The following is a 17,180-nucleotide window of genomic DNA, read 5'->3' on the forward strand; positions in this document are numbered from 1 at the left end:
ATAAGCAGAAAACCGTGGCACCCAAGTGCTGTCCCTTATATGTATATACCACATTTTCTTTATGGAATACTGTTCAGCCCTGAAAAGCAAAAAAGAAAGGGAAATCCTTAATAGGTGACAATATGGATGGACCTTGAGGACATTATGCTCAGTGAAATAAGCCAGACACAGAAAGACAAATACTGCATGATTCCACTTATATAAGGTATCTAGAGATGTCAACTTCATAGAATTAAAGACTGGAATGGTGTTTCCCTGGGGAGGGGCAAATGGGGACATATTAATCAACAAGGATAAAGTTGCAGTTAAGTAAGATGAATGTACTCTGGAATCTGCTGTACAACGTTGCACCTGTAGTCAGCAATGTTCTGTGCACTTAAAATTTTTTGAGGATAGATCTCATGTTAAGTGTTCTTAGCACAATTTAAAAACAAAAGAGGCGCTGTTGCATTAGAGGGTAACTAAGAGTTAAAAATGAGAGGTTTTGCCCTTTTAAATTATGAATAAAAGTGATATCACTTGTTTAAAGTGATAAATAATGTTTCTGTAGTTCTCTGTCCAGGTCACTTGGAGCAGTGTTTTTGCCACTGAAGAGATTCTATGAACTTGGAAGACCTGAATAACCAGTTTTTGAACAAGATTCTTGTTTCTCTCAGCCTCTTCACTTTATAATCTCAGTATCTATGTTAAAAGGCAGTCCAGGAAAAGAAGAGAAGAGATTAAACAAAGGTTTATTAAAGTCTCATTTCAGTAAAAAGAAACTTGGGTTGAAAATACTATAACAAAGATTCAGGGCCGGCCCGTGGCTCACTTGGGAGAGCGTGGTGCTGATAACACCAAGGCCAAGGGTTAAGATCCCCTTACCGGTCATCTTTAAAAAAACAAAACAAAAAAAAGATTCAACGTGAGTTCCGTAAGAAGTGAAGACAGAACAAGGTCATTCCTTACTGGTCATTGCTAGTTGGTGGGATGTGTGGATTTGAATGAGCTACTGACCAGCTCTCTCATGGTGTCCTGGTGGATGGCACAGACACGTGGACAGGGGAGGGGACCTGGGAGATGGCACTGGGCTCATGCAGGTGCTGATCTCAGTGACCTCCCCGGGACATGTCAGTGAGTTTATGAAAGATAGGAGAGACGCCAGGATTCAAATTCATAAATGGTCCAGTAGGTCCAGGCAGTCTAATAAAATGTAGTATATTGAGGCTACATGTGAATTCTTTAATTCTAAAGAAACATAACAGAACAATTCAGGATTGGCACACCATGACTTAATAGCTCGTGGGGGGAAAAGTTTAATGTTTGGGGGAATCACCAATCAGTAATATCCAGTTTAATATACAGACTTCTTCAAAAATTCTTTGGTTGTGAAGACCATATATTAGAGAAAGAAATGGGGTTCACTTTTTTTTTGGCAGTGAGGTGGGGTGCAGCTGGCTGGTACGGGGATTGAACGCTGGATCTTGGTGTTAGCAGCACCACGCTCTAACCAGGCAAGCTAACCAGCCAGCTCCAGAATCTAAATTTAATTGGTACTTTTTTTTGTTTGTTTTTGTTTTGGACAATGGAGGGACTCTGGAAATTTTGTATTTAAGCTTTCGTCCAGATGTATTGTCATGTATTACAATTGTATCCTTTTTTAAAAAAGCCTTCAAGACGTTATAGTTCTGTTTATTCCCATATTTACCATTATTTTCCATTCCTTCTTTCTTTAGAATCTAAAGTTTAGACTTTCTCTAGTGCTTTTCTTCTGTCTAAAGCACATTCTTGAACTTCCTTTAGTGATGTTTTGCTGAAGTCAGACTTTTTAATTACCTGAAAATGTCATTTTGCCCCAATTTTTGAAAGATATTTTTGCTGGTTATAAAATATTAAGATAGCAATTATTCCTTTAATGCTACCTTTCTGTATGCCTTCTGGGTTCCATTGTTTTACTTGTGAAATTGTTCTTTTGAACAAGTAATTTTTCCTCCCCTTCTGGACACTTTAAGACTTCTTGGACTCTTTCTTTGGTGTTCTGCAGTTTCATTACATGTCTAGCTGTGGCCTTATTTTTATTTATCCTTCTTGGGATTGTTGAGCTTAAGTCTGTGTATTAATGTCTTTCTTCAATTCCGGAAAAACTTCAATCATTAATTCTTCATATAGTGCCCCTGCCCCATTTCTCCCTCGCTTCACCTTCTGAAAAAAAAATTTTTTTTTTCCCTTTTTATCTTTTTTCGTGTCCGGCAACGGATCGCAACCCTCAGTGTCACGCCCGTACTGGACCGGGACCGGCAACGGGATCGCAAACCTCGGTGCTGCACCCGCACCTCGCTCAGCCAGTGAGCGGGAACCGGTCTGTATGTGGGATCCGAACCCTCGGCGGGAGCGCCGCCGCGCTCCCAAGCGGCGCACTGTAGCAGTGCGCCACCGGGCCGGCCCCACCTTCTGAAATTTAAGTAAAGGTCTTCTCTCCTCCTTTGAGGAGACCCCTTAGTTTAAGACCCCTATTTCCCACCTTCCTTACTCTTCTGCTTTATTCAGAATAGCTTATGCTGACTTATCTTCAGTTTACTAATTCTGTTTTCATCTGTCTTATTCCTTTTAAACAGCATTAAACCTAATGAGTTTATTTCTAGAAGTTCTACTTATGTTTTTCTCCAAATCTGCAAGGTCAATTTCTCTAGTTTGTTATTCCCCACAAATATCTCCAAGCTTATCATTTATCTCTTTAAGTATAGCAAGCAGAGGAGTTTCATAATCTGCACCTGATTATTCAAGTGTTGAGTCTTTGTGGGTCTGTTCCTGCCGCTTGTCTCTGCCTGTTCTTACTCATGGTGCTTTGTTTCCTTGAGGGCTTGATTATTTTTTTTTTTCCTTTTTTTTGTCTTTTTTCGTGACCGCCAACGGATCGCAACCCTCAGTGTTGCGCCCGTACCAGACCGGGACCGGCAACGGGATCGCAACCCTCGGCGTTGCTCCTGCCCCTCGCTCAGCCAGTGAGCGGGAACCGGTCTGTATGTGGGATCCGAACCCTCGGCGGGAGCGCCGCCGCGCTTCCCAAGCGGTGCACTGTAGCAGTGCGCCACCGGGCCGGCCCGAGGGCTTGATTATTTTTGAGGGTGTTACTCATTGTCCTTGTAAAATTACTTGTGGGGATTTTTCAGATCTGGGATAAAGAGACTTCTTCCAAACTAGATGTGTGCGTTCTTCTGCCAGGTGCCTCAGCCTAAAGCCATTTTAAACTAACTCAATCAACTGTGAGTTTTGGAACCTTCCCACTGATGTTAATTTGGGCTGGAAATCTATGTAAGGTCTGTCTTATGATTACTGCTCTGGGGGGCGGGTACCCCCATTAGACTCTTTACCTAGGGCCATTCTTAGACTTCTAAGCAGAAGCTCAGGTTTGCTGGATTTTGGCACATGCTTCCAGGGCAAGAGTACCTACCATGTCTGACTCACTCCTCTGGTTTCTGCTTTCCCCAGATAGTGTCTGGTTCCCTCACTGTCTTGTCAGTACCTTGATGCCTTTAAGAAAATATCCTTTTGTTTCATCAACATTTTTAGTATTTCTCAGTGGGAGGGTTGGTCCAAATATTTGGCCTATCATACTTCTACAAAAGGAAATTTGTATAAAATCTTAAACCATCTCTTTTCCTCATTTAGCTTTTATCTTATTAATTTCAACTATATATATATATGGTAAGCAGCATGTCAGCTGATTTTGTTTTTAGACTAGTTAGACATTTTCTTCTGGAGAAATTAAAATCCATTAATACGTGCATACATACACATGTATGTGTGTATATGACCCACATATGTGTATACATTTATCTATATAAGTAAATTTCCTGACTTTCACATCACACACGTGTGTGCATGAGTTGAGTATGACATTGTACTGAGCTCAGGAACAGGTGCCTACCGGGGCCCCACGTGTACTTCTGTGAATGTGACTGACATTGTCGTGTGGAGGACCATGGTGAGCGTGCCTGCCAGGCTGAGGGGACAGTGGCAGCCCTGCACCTGTGCCAGAATCAGGCCACTACTGCAAGAACACGATTAAATTAGATTATTTACTTATTGGCAGCTGGCTAGTAGCAGGATGATATAATTTTAAAAAGTGATCACATAGGGCTGGCAGGTTAGGACAGTTGGTTAGAGTGTGGTGTTATAACACCAGGGTCAAGTGTTTGGATCCCTGTACCAGCCAGCCACCAAAAACAAAGAAAAAAGTGATCACATCCAGATGTCCGTGGCTGCTGCAGGGCTCCAACCTCTGCTCTTGCAATGCATGAAGACCATCAGCCACAGCGTTGTCCCCAGAGCATCTCACTCTCCTGGGAGGAGGCGGCAGGTCCACATTACAGTAATGCTTATAACTACACAACTCGTATTGCTTTGTGTGTGCTTTAGTTCTCAGAATGTATCGTGTACTCCTACAAATTGATAAGAAAAGGAGCCAACCACTAACAGAAAATGGAACAAAAACTTTGAAAAGGAGCATCACAGAAGAACCGTGAGAGGTGCCCCCTTTATGAATGATCAGGTTGACACAAATTAAAGCCACAATAAGACGCTGCCTTATATCTGCCAAGTGGCCAACATTTACAAATTTAACCACGTCAAGTTGACAGGGACGAAGGTCAGTGGGAACTTACCCACTGCTGGCAGGGACACGAGCAGACTCGGCTACATGCCAGCAGAGAAGTCACACGGCATCGTATGCAGTTCAAAACACAGAAGAGGGGGCTGGCCAGTTAGCTCAGCTGGTTAGAGCACGGTGTTGTAACACTTCCAACGTCAAGGGTACAGATCCCCATAATGGCTACCTGCCCCCCCCCAAAAAAAAACCATGGAAGACACGGTGTTGTCACTCAAAGTCTCACACACATTTCACAGCTGTTGAGACAATCAAAGAATGATAAACAGAAAGTCCAAATTAGGTGGCATCTCAGGCTGGGGGCACTGCAGAAGGGCACTGAGACCCAGCATGGACCAGTCCCAGTTCCACACTGGGTGGTGGGCATGCGGGTGTTTTGTTTCTGTCTTCAGTTCACATATTTACAGACACTATGTTCTGCCCATTCAAAACTTAATTCACAAATTTAAAAAGATGGTCCTTTAATACAAGAGTACTTGGGCAGAGACCAGAGCTGCCTGGGCAGGTGGAGGGACCTGGGAAGGCTGTGGTGGCTCCAGAAGGACGGTGTCCCTGGGTGTTGTCCCAGGGAAGGGCACAGGAAGGGGAGGGTGGCTGCTGCCAAGCAGGTTGCTTGGGGCAGGCTGTGTACCTGAGGAAAGAGGAGCAGCCTCCCCTGGCCGAGGCCACCTCCGAGCTCTCAGCTCCTGTTCCCAGTCCCGTGCTCTTGAATTTGGGACAAATCTTGCTCTTCTGTTTGCCCTGAAAGAAAATCCCCATGTGCCCAACTCATGCAGGACGTCTGTCACAAGGAGAGCCGAGCCCAGAGGGTGCCACTCCCGAAGACTCGGCTCCCATTCCTGGTGCCAACGATGGCAGGATCAGTCCTGCACTTACGCTCTTCTTCCTCTTCGTTTAACAATACATTAAAAACATAAAAATGATATGTTCTTTTTTTAATCAATTGTGGTCAACACATAATATTTACCATCTTAATCATTTTGAAGTGTACAGTTCAGTAGCATTAAGAACATTCACACCGTCGTGTAACTGTCCCCACCGTCCATCTCCAGGGTGTTTTCGCCTTACCAACCTGAAACCCTGGACCCGTTAAACGCTAACTCCCCGCTGCCCCTCCCCAGCCTCTGGCAGCCGCCATCCACTTTCTGTCTCCATGAACTTGGCTACTACTCTAGTTATCTCATACAAGTGGACTCACAGTATTTGTCCATTCGTGACTGGCTGGTTTCACATAATGTCCTCAAAATTCATCCATGTTGTAGCATGTACTGGAATTTCCTTCCTCTTTAAGGCTGAATAATAATCATTGTATGGATATATAGCACGTTTTGTTTATCCATCCGTCCATCCGTTGATGGACACTGGGCTTGCTCCTTTTGGCTGTTGTGAATAGTGCTGCTGTGAACATGGTATGCAGATACCTCTTTGAGCCCTGCTTTCAGTTCTTTTGTGTGTATACCCAGAAATGAAATTGCTGGAACATGTGGTAATTCTGTGTTTTATTTTTTGAGGAACCTCCATACTGTTTTCCATAATGGCTGCACTAGTTTCTGCTCCCACCCACAGGGTGCAGGTTTCCCTCCTCTCCGCGTCCTGGCCAATGCTTGTTTTCTTTTGTCTTTTCAATAACAGCCATTGTAACTGGAGGGAGGGGATATGTCCTTGTTTTGATTTCCATTTCCCCACTGTTTAGTGATGTTGAGCATCTTTTCATGTGCTTATTGGCCATGGTATATCATTTTTGGAGAAATGTCTATCAAGTCCTTTGCCCATTTTTAATCACTTTTTTTTTGTTGTTATTAAGTTGTAGGAGTTCTTTATATATTCTGGCTATTAACACTTTGTCAGGTATATGATTTGAAAATCTTTTCTCCCATTCCATGGTTTGCCGCTTTACTCTGTTGGTAGTGTCCTTTGAAGCACAGAAGTTTTAATTTTCAAGGTTCAATTTGTCTGTTTTTTTCTTTTGCTGGCTTTTATTTTGATGTCATATCCAAGAAATTGTTGCCAAATCCAAGGTCACGAAGCTTTTCCCCTACGTGTTCTTCTAAGAGTTTTATAGTTTTAGCACTTATGTTTAGGTCTTTGATCCATTTTGAGTTAATTTTTGTATCTGGCGTTAGGTGATAGTCCAATTTCATTTTGTTGTAGTGGGATACACAGTTGTCCCAGCACCATTGAGTGGTTTTGGCACCCTTGTCAAAGATCATTTGACCATATATGAGTATTTATTTCTGGACCAATACGTAATTTCTTCAATAAATTAATTAATACTGGATCCATCACTATATTCATAAATGTCATGGTGCTATGAGTCATTAATTCCAGGATTTGGGGCAAGACATGGCCAGTGCTGCTGCCAGGTCATGCACGCGAGAATCTTGTCGGCACTTTTTCTTTCATGTTTTTCGAAGCCAAACATGGTATATAAGATGTATTTGATCAAATGCTTTTCTCAAATTATTTGTATGTAAAAGTAGTTCACTTGCCACTTCTAACTAAATGTAGAATGGTTAATCGGTGACTAGGTATTAGTATTCTTTTTGGGTTTTTTGGCAGCTGGCTGGTGCGGGGATCCAGTCCCTTGACCTCGGTAGCATTCTTTTCATGTGCAATTAATATTAAAGAATTAGATCTTTAACTTCTAGTCCTATACCCTCCCCATTTTTCAAAACACATGAATCCTAAACATACCTCCCAAGTGCATTTCGTTCTCCCTATAACCCACAGCTTTGTCTGATTCATTGACAGGTTGTGACATTTTTCTTTCGTCCCAGCAGTGTGGACAGTGCCACACACCCTCCCACACAACGACGGCTCTTGCGTGTATTTTCCAGTGTTTCTTTTGTCAGAGAGCCCAGCAGAGCTGCGATTCTTCCAGTGTCAGCCCTGAGCTGCCTGAGGAGTGCCCAGCAGAGATGGTGAAGATGACAAAGTCCAAAACTTTCCAGGCTTATCTGCCAAACTGTCACCGGACGTACAGCTGTATCCACTGCAGAGCTCACCTGGCCAATCATGATGAGCTAATCTCCAAGGCAAGTGGTTTATGTCACAAAATTGATGAAACACCATTAATATGATTATTTGTCATCATGGTACCCACTTAGTAGGCAAATATTTAATCATCACAGACTTCCTGAATTTTTGCTGTGTCTTGAAAGTCTAGAGCCTTTTGGGCAGCATTGATGAAAGTTTTGCGTGTGATTATGTGTGACTGTACCTTGACCTTGGTCATGATCTTAGCACAATGGGTGGGTTTTGGAGGGCCAGGCAACTGGGACTCCTGTAGATTAGGAAGAGCAAGATGAGTCAGTAAAATTAATGTAAAATCAGAGGCATTGAAGGGACAAAGGAAATATGGAAAATCTGTGGAAGTAGTTTAATAAGAAGAGAATTAAGAAATTTTTGAAACAGAATGGTTAAGAAGGAAAGGGGCTGCTGAAGAAAATGCCCAGGAGGGCACAGCCACCTGCGCCAGGATCTGCAGGAGCCCTGGAGGGAAGCTGTGGCCGGGCTGTATGTGCAAGACCCACAGGCCACCTTGAGGATTTGGACGAGAACGCCTGGCTCCTCCCAATCATGAATATTTAGAACAATCCAAACATAATAGGTGAGCTAATGCTCACGTTGGCAACAACAGTCCTCTCCCACCCATCCTCACAGGCCATGACCCCTGACCCATCCTCACAGGTCATGACTCTACACACTCATCCTCCTGAGCTACACAAACCTGCTTGAAAATAAAGCCCATCAGGAAGTTGTGCCTTTCAGGAACCTTTTCTCAACTTTCTTGTTTGACTCAGAAGAACATTTACAATCTACCTGTATTTCGCCAAGTAGTAAGAGAGGTAGTGTCATTCCTGCTCATCATCTGCAGTGAAAACTGTTACCTTTTCTCAACTTTCTTGTTTGACTCAGAAGAACATTTACAATCTACCTGTATTTCGCCAGGTAGTAAGAGAGGTAGTGTCATTCCTGCTCATCATCTGCAGTGAAAACTGTTTAACTAGGCAGAGTTTCTGCTCTCACTGCTTCCATGGCTCCTCTGTCCATTCAGAAGCTTTGGCTGGGCCGGCCTGGTGGCGCACTCGGTAGAGTGTGGCGCTTGGGAGTGTGGCGGCGCTCCCGCCGAGGGTTCGGATCCCATATAGAGACCGGTCCGCTCACTGGTTGAGCGCGGTGCGGGCGTGACACCGAGGGTTGCGATCCTGTTGCTGGTCGCAGTACGGGTGCGACACCAAGGGTTGCGATCCTGTTACCGGTCACAAAAAAAGACAAAAAGGAAAAAAAAAAAGGAGCTTTGGCTAAGACCTGCATGTACCTGAGGCACCCTGCTTTCCAAGGCAGGCATGGTGTGGAAAACAGAGGCGTGAATTAGCAAGAGGCAGAGCCACTTTGAGCCTCCAGGTGGGGGCTGTGTGGCTTGGTGAGGTCTTGGAGCCCATGACACTCACGCACCAGCCATGACCTTTCACCTGAGCAGGTGGTCAGTGCCGGGCACCGTGTAGGTTTGTCATTGTGATGCATGCCAGCAATGTCCATCATTGCATGGGCCAAAAGGAGTTTGAGATGCTTCTTTCAAAGAAACCCAAAGCCATTTAGCTGTTTTTAGAATTACATCAAGATCAGCTCAGTGAGAGGGGAAAAAACATTATCGCGAGGGCCGGCCCGGTGGTGCACTGGATAGTGCGCCGCTAAAGGAGCGCGGCGGCGCTCCCGCCCGAGGGTTCGGATCCCACATACAGACCAGTTCCCACTCACTGGCTGAGCGAGGCGCGGGAGCAACACCGATGGTTGCGATCCCGTTGCCGGTCCCCGGTCCGGTACGGGGGCAACACTGAGGGTTGCGATCCGTTGCTGGACACGGAAAAAGACAAAAGACAAAAAAAAAAAAAAAAAAACATTATCGCGAGCAGAAGTCCAAGACTGGCCAGTCCTCTCAGCTGGTTAGACTGCAGCGCTACAACACCCAGGCCAGGGGTTCAGATCCCCATACTGGCCAGCTACCAAGAAATAGAAAAAAGAAAAAAAAAAAGCCAAAGTCTGCTAGGAAGTCAGTGGAAACCATTATCAGTCATGACACTAAATGAGCATTTCAGGATGAGAAGAATGCCAGGAACTAAGCTTCCCAAGCACACAGGTCCCAGAACCTTGCGTCCCAGCTGGTGATGAAGATGACAGCTGTACTGAACTGTCTCTTTTCTTCCTTATGTCTCCTCCAATGGAGGAGTTCATTGAAAACGGAAAGAACACTTCTCACATGTCACAGACTCTAGTACACAGGCTAGAGGTGCCATCTTGAGACACCATCTTGACAGGGGTTCATCCAATCTCCAAGTCCATATTTGTCACTAGCAAGAAATCCCCTGGTCCAAGGGATCCTGTTCTTGTTATAAGCAGCTCTAGTTGCTAGAAGGCTCTATCTGTTTAGCAAACTATGTAATCTGTGGGCTACGTCTGGCCCACCGTCTGTTTTTATAGTTTTATTGGGTCACAGCCTTGCTCGTCCATTTACATATCAACAATAGCTACTTTTGTACTATGACATAGTTGAACAGAGACCTGCAAAATCTAAACTATTTATCTCCTGGCCCTAATTTACAGAAGAAATATGCTGTCTACAGCTCTGGTCAGGTCTGAATCTGAATCACAGAGCTACTCCCATCACTGATCCAAACCCTGTTTAAAAATAAGGACTTGCAGAAAAAATAAAAAAATAAAGACTTGCAGAATAGGTGGGGAAATTAGGAAATTCAGTCTAGAAAATGGAAAGCTGGTAAAGATGTATGAAAAGTCTGTAAGATGATTGTTAGTTAAATTGAACATAGAATAGTATTACTAATCTTAGAAAACTGCTTAAGGAAATATCCCTTTTTTAAGTCTGAAAGCCATATTGTAAAACCAAACCCCTTACTAGTCTCAGGCTAGGTAGGAGAGAGACTCCCAAATCTCAGTGGCTTAAGGCAAAAGTTTATTTCATGTTCAGGTGAGATGTCTATGAGGGTCAACCGGGGTTCTGGGCTTTTTTCCTATTTTTTTTTCAATTATAAAATAAATTATTGCTCATAGTCACACATTAAAATAATGTGTATATGGAAAGTAAAAAATGAAAATTACTTTTTTCTCCTGCCTTGTCCCAGCTTCACTCCTGGAATTGCGGCTGTTAGTAGTTTGGGGTATGCTTTTTTTTGGCCTATAGGAACACATTTTTTACTTTAAATAAAGAGCTCCCGTGACACTCATTTTACAGCTCACTTTTCTTTACTTAATATTTTATGAATATCTTCCCACGTGTGCTCCCTCCACCTGCCCCAGCCGTGCAGGGGCCCGTGTGGGTGCCGCTGTTCACCCGCTTGCTGATGGGTCTCCCAGTTTTGATCATGAACACTGTAATGGTGACTGTTCTTGGCACATTTCTTATGTACACAGTTCCTTCTATGTACTCAGCTGGTTTGTTCTTTACAGTAAATTCTTAGAAGTGATATTGCTGGGTCATATGATATGTGCCTTTTACGTTTTGATATTGGCAGTTTGTGTTTGTCTCCGTTCGTCACAGCCTTCTGGGTGGTGTGGTGGTGGTTTGGTGGCTGGCCGGTGCAGGGATCAAACCCTGGACCTTGTGTTATCAGTACCACGTTCTCACCAACCGAGCTGACCAGCCAGCCCCTCACGGTGTTCTTGATTTAGTTTGCATTTCTTTGAGTACTTTTGAGGTTGATCATGTTGTGTTTGGTCATTTGAGGCTGGCAGTGGAGCAGGCGAGTCCTCACATCTGGCGTTCTCTCCTGTTCCTGAGCGGCCAAGCGTTTCAGGGAGGCTCAGTGTCCTATCCTGGCTCCTTTACATTCAATCATCTTAGAATACGTGAATGTACTATGAGCTATTTCTTAGCTGGCCACATTTTGCCGGGGTGAGATGTCACTGGAAGGTTCTTTTCTCCAAGTTGAGTTGCTGTCTTGGGCTGCGACACTTTTTTATTTCAGTGGAAAAGTCTGGAAACTTCCCCTTGCCCTCTAATACTTGACAGTGATGCATGAGATGCTTCTGAACTGCTTTAGAAGAGGCGGTGAGGAGAGCGTTTTGAGGGTCTGCAGGTTTTCTTTCACCATCCCATGTTAGATCTCCCCTAATTGGGTTGAGGTGTCTAAGCCCATGAAGCTCACCATTTTGAAACTGGTTCTGTGATTTCACCTGTACAGTCCCTTGCAGAACAATGAAGTACACAGCATCAGCCTGACTCAGGCTAGACTCAGAAACAATGTGTCGCTCTGTTTGGTGACCATTGCTCTTCTGGTGGCACTCCATCTGCTCTGCTCTGGGTGACCTGCCCTGGTGGAGCTAACAAGCCCTGGCAGCCCCACAGGGACTCTGGGTGGCTCTCGCTCTGCACGCAGCCCCACAGCTCACCTTGTTCCTCTTTCCTTCCAGAATGTACAACTCCTTGTCCCTGTTGTCTTACCACAACCAGCCTTCTAACACCATCTTCTTCTTTGCAGTCCTTTCAGGGGAGTCAAGGGCGAGCCTACCTCTTCAATTCTGTGTGAGTACCCGTCGTCATCAGGCTGCTGGGGGCATGGATTCCTCTGGGATGGCACCAATGGCTTCTGGACAGCCACCTGTTTAAATATTCAAAGCTGAAGTATGTAAATGGAGTGCCACCAGTGGTCTAGAATTACCCAGAATCTTTATCTGACCTTAAAGAACCTACTCGCCCTCATCTGGGAATTCCTGAAAGCGTTAACTGTATTCTCTGAGGATTTAGCTCCTGCTCAGCCTGTTCCATCTTAGGATTCTCATGGGGAGATAAAAAGTCCTTCCTTCTCATTGAAAGTGGTGGTGGGAAAGGGGGCAGGGAAGCTTAAAACGTGCAGTGCTGCTCTCTGGAAAGTTCTCCATTTCTGGTGAACTTTTCTGTGCGGGGCCAGAGAAGATGAGCTGGAGATGGGGCCAGGACAGGGCCTCCAGCACTGTTGCCTGTGTCCCCGCAGGGTGAACGTGGGCTGTGGCCCTGCCGAGGAGAGGGTCCTCCTCACTGGGCTGCACGCGGTGGCGGACATCTACTGTGAGAACTGCAAGACCACGCTGGGGTGGAAATATGTGAGTACCTGCCTGTTCTAGCAGCGTCACTGTGACACTTGTGACAGGCCATAAATGGACATGCAGTTCATTTGCAACCAAGTAAGACCTCCCCAGGAGTGGGATAGATGATGTCAATCAAAGACAATGTGTTTTCCAGCAGTTTCTCCGGAAGCCAGTTAAAGACAGGCAAGCACAGGGCGTGGCCACACTCACTGTGCCCAGCCAGCGCCAGTCACCAGTGCTGCCCCAGGTCCCACAGGGCATGGGGCAGGAGGAGCCTGAGGGAGCTGCCATGAGGCTGCTCTCACTGTAAGGGGTAAGCTCTCAGCACAAGGACCTGCTGGGGTCAGGGACTGAGGCCCACCCTGCCACCCATGGGCTCTTGTCCCCAGCCCCTTCTTTGAAAATCGCCATCTCTGCCCCTCTCCCAGCCTTCACCTCTCCTTTCCTTCTTGGTGCACCATGTGGTGATCTGACATCCAAAAGATTACAGGCCTGCCCCGCCCAGCCCCCTCCTGCCATCCCTCCAGGCCTGGCCTCCCCCTGGTCCCCAACACTCTCCCAGAAGTCTCTCAGGTCTTTTCACTGTAGAGGCCAGTATGGATGCTTGGGGCCCACCTCTCTGTCTGACCTTTGTCAGCTGAATCCTCCCCTCTCCTGGGCCATCTCAAACACTTACATGTTGACAGTATCTCTCCCAGCAAAAGTCCCCACCCCCGCCTTCTGGCACCTGAGGCCCATCTAAGTGAGGGGCCTTCCTTTTCAAAGGTGTCACCTGCGTTCTTTCTGCAGGTGATTGTCTCTGGTCTCCGATTCCCCATTTGTGTTATAAGCTGTGAGGGGACCCAGTTCCCGGCAGGGAGATGAGGCCTGCACACCCCCATGAAGGGCCTTCTCTTCCCCATCACTCTGGCTGTCCCTGCCTTCACACTCCTCTTACACGGAACTCCTGGCAGGGGGGCTTGCACCTCTCTACACTCCTAAACTCCCACACGCAGATGGTCCGTGAACGGTTATAAAGGAACATTGCCCTGTGAGTTTAATGATGAATGTGAAGTAAAAGTGGTCGGTAGAGTGCGGTGTTATAACACCAACGGCAAGGGTTCAGTTCCTTCTATGGGCCAGCCGCCAAAATAATTTTTTAAAAATACAACAACAAAATTTTTTTTTAAAAACGTAAAAGTGGACTTGTTGCCTGAGACAGTCCCCTCCTGGCCCCAGGTCAGCACACGCTCAGGGGACATCTGGGTATAGATAATACTATAGACTTATTTTCTTTGCCAAGAGTGTAATGAAGTTGGAAAATGAAACCCATTCTGTCCTAAACCTTCTCTCTACTTCTTTTTTTTCAAGGAACATGCCTTTGAGAGCAGTCAGAAATATAAGGAAGGAAAATTTATTATTGAGCTTGCCCACATGATCAAAGACAATGGTTGGGAGTAAAGTGAAAGCTTCCCACTCTCCTTTGAATGTCCTTCTGTGAAAGAGACTGTGAGTGTGATGGCCATGGAGGAGCATCCTGATGACGCTCTGTTTCTTGAACTTCAACCTCTCAGGCTGGTCCCCTGCTTAGCTCTTGACACTCGAAGGCCTCACGGCCATTTCCCTGGGTAAGGCGTCCCCTCTGATCTGTGTCTTCTTCGTGAACATGTTGTTTCTGAAAATTTTCAATATTCTTTTTCTACTCAAGATCTAGAGAAAGAATTAGACAACTGATGACTTCTTCACCTAGTTCATACCTTCTTTTGACCTCTGCCTTCCACATCGTGTGGCTGTGCTTTTTCATGTTCGATAGAAAACCAAGCCAAGTCTCCAAAGACCGTAGGGACTGGGTCTCTGTAGAGAGCAGGCCTTGCCTCTCCTTTTTTAGAGTAAATGTATTGTAGCCCCCCTTTTTTTTCTAATTTGCAAAACTGCAAATTGATTATTCCTTTTATAGATGAACTGTTAAGGCATAGTGCTCACTTAAGAATATTCTAGGTTATCTCACTTGGTTAGAGCGCAGGCTCATAACCCCAAGGTCACAGGTTTGGATCCTCGTACTGGCCAGTCACACACACACAAAAAAGAATCTTCCAGAAGCAGTCAACAAACTTATACACCAAGGGTATTGGGGTTTTTTTTAGCCTGTTCAAAAACAGATGACATCACTGATAAGATTTTAGATAAGGTATAAATAGAGAAATGAGTCAAATTGTAACATCTTGTTTGTTTTTGGTGGCTGCCTGGTAGGGGGATCCGAACCCGTGACCTTGGTGTTATAAGGCTGTGCTCTAACCAACTGAGTTAACTGGCCAGCCAGAACATCTTGTTTAAGCCAATAGATTAACTAGAAAGCCAGTGAACTAGTCATTAGAGAAGACTGTCCCAGGGGCCTGCAGAGGCAGGGTTACTGAGGCAACAGCCTCGCAGGGTCTGGTACTGGGGGTAGCACCCTCATCAGTCACAGCAGCCTGTGTGTCAGGTAGTCACAGAGTGGCTGGTCCATGTAGTTACAGAGTAACACAGGACTGAGTAAAAGTCAGATTTCATTTTCTACCCTGACGTACTTGAAGAAAAAGAATTACTTTCTAATATGAAAGAGGCCAGACCCAACTGAAAAGACTTCAAAACTTGAGATTTGCAAGATTGTTTAAGGTATTTTCAGGAAAGGCTAAAGTTGCGAGACAGGTTTAAACTTTGTAAATGAAGATGTTTGGTTTGCTGGCAGTGTCGCACCTTGCTGCCTGGTATCATCACATGGACTGACACAGAGGGGACCTGTGTAGTCTCCCAGGTCCTGTGTGCCTGCCCATCCACCTGGGCCTCTGCAGGGCACTATGCAAGCGTTTGGCCAATTTGCAGAGAATGGAGACCAAAAGCCATTCCCAGATAAGTTTTGGCTTTCAATGTTTTGTAACCTGACTCAGGGCAGAAGGGCAGGAAAAGGGCCTAGGGAAGATGGGAAGCAGGGAGATAGGAGAGCAGTGTGCAGATATTTCTCAGTCTGGCGATGGCTCTGAAACTGCCTTCATACAAGGCTAGCTAGTGGCAGCAAGTGCAAGCTGGCTGAGGACAGTAAGAAAATGTCCCATACAGCTTTTGATACCCCTCCCTGACTCCAACCCTCTCCGGCTCCCTGCCAACCCACACCCCCTGGCTGCCACAGGCTCTGGCTCACTGCTCCTTCTATAGCGTACCTTCTGGTACCATCTCCTTGCCTGAGGCTCACAGCCTTGGAACATGGGGAATGCCACTGCCGTGAGCCCAGGGGCCTGGTGGGCACATCTCTGAGACACATCAGCTCAGCTGTGGCAGAAGCTACTTTAAGCACATCTACAACCTAGAAATTTTCCCTAGAAAGGAAGGAAATCTTTGCACAATTCGGCAAGCCTGTGTGTTTGGCTGTGGCCCCGCAGGCTGCTTTCTCCCAGAGCTAGTTGCCCCTGCACACCGAGGCTGCCCAGCTCACTCCGCTGTCCCTAGGTCGGTGCAGCTGTCCATCCGGACGCCTTCCTGAGCATCCAGCCACTCCCCACGACAGGGGCCCGGCTGCTGTGATGTGAAATCTGAAGGTGCTTCATTCATGAGCTGGCACGTAAGGTAGCCCTGTCTGTGGCTTCAGTCCATTGTCTGAAACCGTGAAGGGGCTAAAAGACGCCTTTCTTGATGGGGGATAAGTACTAGTGGCTGAAAACGTAGCTAAAACCAACCCTTCCCTTCCAGTCGTCATTCCTCTTACAAGTGGGGACTTGGCCTTGGAGGCTCCCAGAGGACATGGGGAGATGGTTGGGGGCTCATGCTGTCACCAACCTGCTGGGGCAGCCCAGCTGGAGGGCAGCCCAGCTCCTAGGCATGTCTCCAGAAGATGCTTCACTTAAATGGAAGAGAGAATCTTCTGAAATTCTTCTGACCAACTTTTGTATATACTAAAATTATATTTAAAGCTTTTATATGTTCTGGGCAAGTTTACTGCTCCTTCAATTTGAGCACTTTGGTTTTTGTATTGTCTTTTGTGATGGCATTGATTGAAAAATTTTTACTAGTACTTTTTTTGTATTTTTTTGGTAACTGATACCAGCAAAACTTCTATCACTTTTTTCGTTGGTTTTCTGCAAAATACAAGCTCTTTTTAAACCAAATGAACTGACCATGAGCTGGCTTCCAGGGATGTGATATTCACAGTACCATAACCAGATGTGCTGGTAAAGTGCTGGACTGTTCCACCCTCTTAAATTCCTAAATAAATATCATCCCGTGACTTCTATTTAAATTATTTTTTATTTATTTTTATTTTTTATTTTAAATAGCAGGAGGGGATGCCAGGATTTGTAGATGCATTTGACATAATGGAGTGTCTCTGGCACCGTACATTTGCTTTAGAAATGTGGTTTAGTTTTGTTGCCATTTTATACAGTATTTTTATACCTCAACACTCTCATGCTTGATGGCATCTGCCAGATACTAAAAAGGACCA

General features: G+C 45.5%; 1 protein-coding gene across 2 annotated transcripts; it reads left to right on the forward strand.

Moving 5' to 3' along the window:
* The first annotated feature begins 3,207 nt into the window (after positions 1-3,207).
* Positions 3,208-16,970, forward strand: YPEL1 (yippee-like 1 (Drosophila)). 2 transcript variants are annotated; one of them, XM_008574801.1, is made up of 5 exons: positions 3,208-3,242; positions 7,397-7,680; positions 12,142-12,185; positions 12,634-12,742; positions 14,078-16,970. In XM_008574801.1, exons 2-5 carry the CDS (start codon positions 7,564-7,566, stop codon positions 14,165-14,167), a joined length of 360 nt encoding a protein of 119 aa, XP_008573023.1. In that variant the 5' UTR covers positions 3,208-3,242; positions 7,397-7,563; the 3' UTR covers positions 14,168-16,970. The 2 variants fall into 2 exon arrangements, with proteins under 2 accessions (XP_008573023.1, XP_008573022.1); XM_008574800.1 differs by lacking the exon at positions 3,208-3,242 and having other exon boundaries at positions 6,502-7,680.
* Positions 16,971-17,180: the final 210 nt, after the last annotated feature.

This window comes from Galeopterus variegatus, unplaced genomic scaffold (assembly GCF_000696425.1).
Source record: "Galeopterus variegatus unplaced genomic scaffold, G_variegatus-3.0.2 Scaffold1109, whole genome shotgun sequence".
Lineage (NCBI taxonomy): Eukaryota > Metazoa > Chordata > Mammalia > Dermoptera > Cynocephalidae > Galeopterus > Galeopterus variegatus.